Source organism: Impatiens glandulifera, chromosome 8 (assembly GCF_907164915.1).
Source record: "Impatiens glandulifera chromosome 8, dImpGla2.1, whole genome shotgun sequence".
NCBI lineage: Eukaryota > Viridiplantae > Streptophyta > Magnoliopsida > Ericales > Balsaminaceae > Impatiens > Impatiens glandulifera.
Window position 1 is genome coordinate 46,613,088 of NC_061869.1, and position 2,131 is coordinate 46,615,218.

Here is a 2,131-nt window from a genome sequence, read left to right on the forward strand (position 1 = left end):
TCGGGTCGCGTTTAAAATTAACATTCGCAAGGCTTTTGATTCCGTCAAGTGGGAAACTATCAATGATTTTCTTGTCGTCTCGGGCTTCCCTAGAATCTTCATTGAATGGATTATGCAGTGTGTTTTTACCTCTCGTTTCGTTGTCTGTGTCAATGGAGTGCACAGTGGCTACTTCAAAGGCGAAAGTGGCATGAGGCAGGGTGACCCTCTCTCTTCTTTTATCTTTGTGTTGATCATGGAGGTCTTTAAGAGTGTCTTAACGACATTCCGAAAGAACCGCCATTACACTTTCGACCCTTTCTGCGAAGAGGAGAAGATTACTCACATTTGTTTTGCTGACGACCTATTTGTTCTTGCACGCGCCGATGTTGATATCGTTAAAACTATAAAAGATGTTCTTAACTTCTTTTCTGATGTTACAGGTTTATTGATTAATGAGGAAAAAAGTGCAGCGTTCTATGGCGGTGTTAATGACGAGACAAAGGCAAGGATACAAGATATCATGGACATATCCGAAGGGTCGTTTCCGGTCCGTTACTTGGGGATTCCGCTTACGGCAAGGCAGATTCATGTAGTACATTGCATGCCTCGTATTGAGAAGGTCAAAAACGTGATTATGGGTTGGGCAGCCAAGAAGTTATCTTATGCGGGAATGATTGAATTGGCGGGCAGCGTGGTAATGGGGCTTATCGGGTATTGGTCTTAACAGATTGTTCTTCCTAAGAAGGTGATGCGGGAGCTTGATACATTATTACGGGACTTCATTTGGGGCACTCATGGCCGTGGGGGGGGGAAGTCAAGTGGACAGATGTGTGTAAACCTAAGGACGAAGGAGGTGTGGGTTTGAAGAATTTTGTCGAATGGAATCGTGTCGTTACTTACAAGCATTTATGGGCCTTACAATCTAAGTAGGATTCCTTATGGGTCAAATGGGTGCACTCCCGATTTATGAAACGTGAAATGAGCATATGGACGTGCAAAATTACCGACGACATGGCTTGGTCATTAAAAAATATATTGAAGCTCAAAAACAACATTGGTTCGATATTTGACATCCGAATTGGTGATGGTCGTGGCACTCTGTTTTCGCACGACCTGTGGTTCGAAAACAAACCATTGATTAGTAGAGACGAATTCTGAGGCCTAAGGATCCGGAGGGATTGTGCGGCTTCCACAGTCCATAACATTCATAGCGGACTTTGGGTTTCGGTTATTACTAGAGTCTTGGAAGGCAAAAGAGCTATTGATCATTTGAACGGTCTCAATATTTGTAATATGGCTGATGTGCACTTGTGGAAAGTGGAAGAAAATGGGAAAATTAAGTCAAGTGCGATTTGGAACGTTATTCGGGAAAGAGGTCAAATTGTAAGTTGGGCTTCACTTGTGTGGTCCTTGAAAATCATTCCGAGACACCGGTTTATTTTTTGGTTGTCTTTCCGTGGTAGACTTAGTACCCGTGATCGTATTCGTGCTTATATGGATATTCCGGACGCCAATTGTGTTCTTTGTAGTGGATTTGCGGAGTCCATTGATCATCTTTTGGGTGGCTGTTTTTTTGCTAGGTCTATTTGGAATCTTTTTACTGTAGCCATGGGAATTGTGAGCTTGTCGGGGTCCTAGGAGGATATAAAAGTTGCTGCCCAAGTCTTATCTAAAGGTAGTAAATTTCATGCTAATGTTTTTAAGTGTGAGTTTGCTGCCATTGTTTATCATTTATGGGCTGAGAGAAATGCTAGAGTCTTTGGTAGAGTTCGTCGAAACGTTGATCATGTGTTGAGCGACATTGTATTTGATTGTGGTGCGCTAATTAGAACGTGGAGACGGGTTCCTAAAGGCGGGCGGGAATGGGTCCTTTGTCACGAATGAAAAGTCAATTATGATGAAGTCACATCTTTTAAATGTTTTGAGGCTAGCTAGTTCTTTATGTTTTGTTTGTAAGTCATGTATGTTGCTTTGTTAAAATTGTTTGATTCTTGAACTTTATTCTAACTTTTTAGGTTTGTTAAAAAGTTAGAGGAAACTATGTCCGTTTTCTTTCCCGTTTTGGAATTTTAATAAAATGACACTAAGTCGTTTTAAAAAAAAAAAGATTATATTATATTTATATGAATAATATCATAATAATTATTCT

At 40.6% G+C, this 2,131-nt stretch overlaps 1 protein-coding gene across 1 annotated transcript; it reads left to right on the forward strand.

The window, feature by feature from the left end:
- The first annotated feature begins 1,275 nt into the window (after nt 1–1,275).
- Nucleotides 1,276–1,866, forward strand: LOC124913395. Its single transcript, XM_047453979.1, has 2 exons — nt 1,276–1,599; nt 1,687–1,866. Exons 1-2 carry the CDS (start codon nt 1,276–1,278, stop codon nt 1,864–1,866), a joined length of 504 nt encoding a protein of 167 aa, XP_047309935.1.
- The last annotated feature ends 265 nt before the right edge of the window (nt 1,867–2,131 follow it).

Coding starts and splice junctions, on each gene's coding strand:
- LOC124913395 (XM_047453979.1), top strand. CDS start 1,276: ATGGCTGATGTGCACTTGTGGAAAGTGGAAGAAAATGGGAAAATTAAG. Junction 1,600..1,686: donor TTACTGTAGCCATGGGAATT/GTGAGCTTGTCG, acceptor AATGTTTTTAAG/TGTGAGTTTGCTGCCATTGT.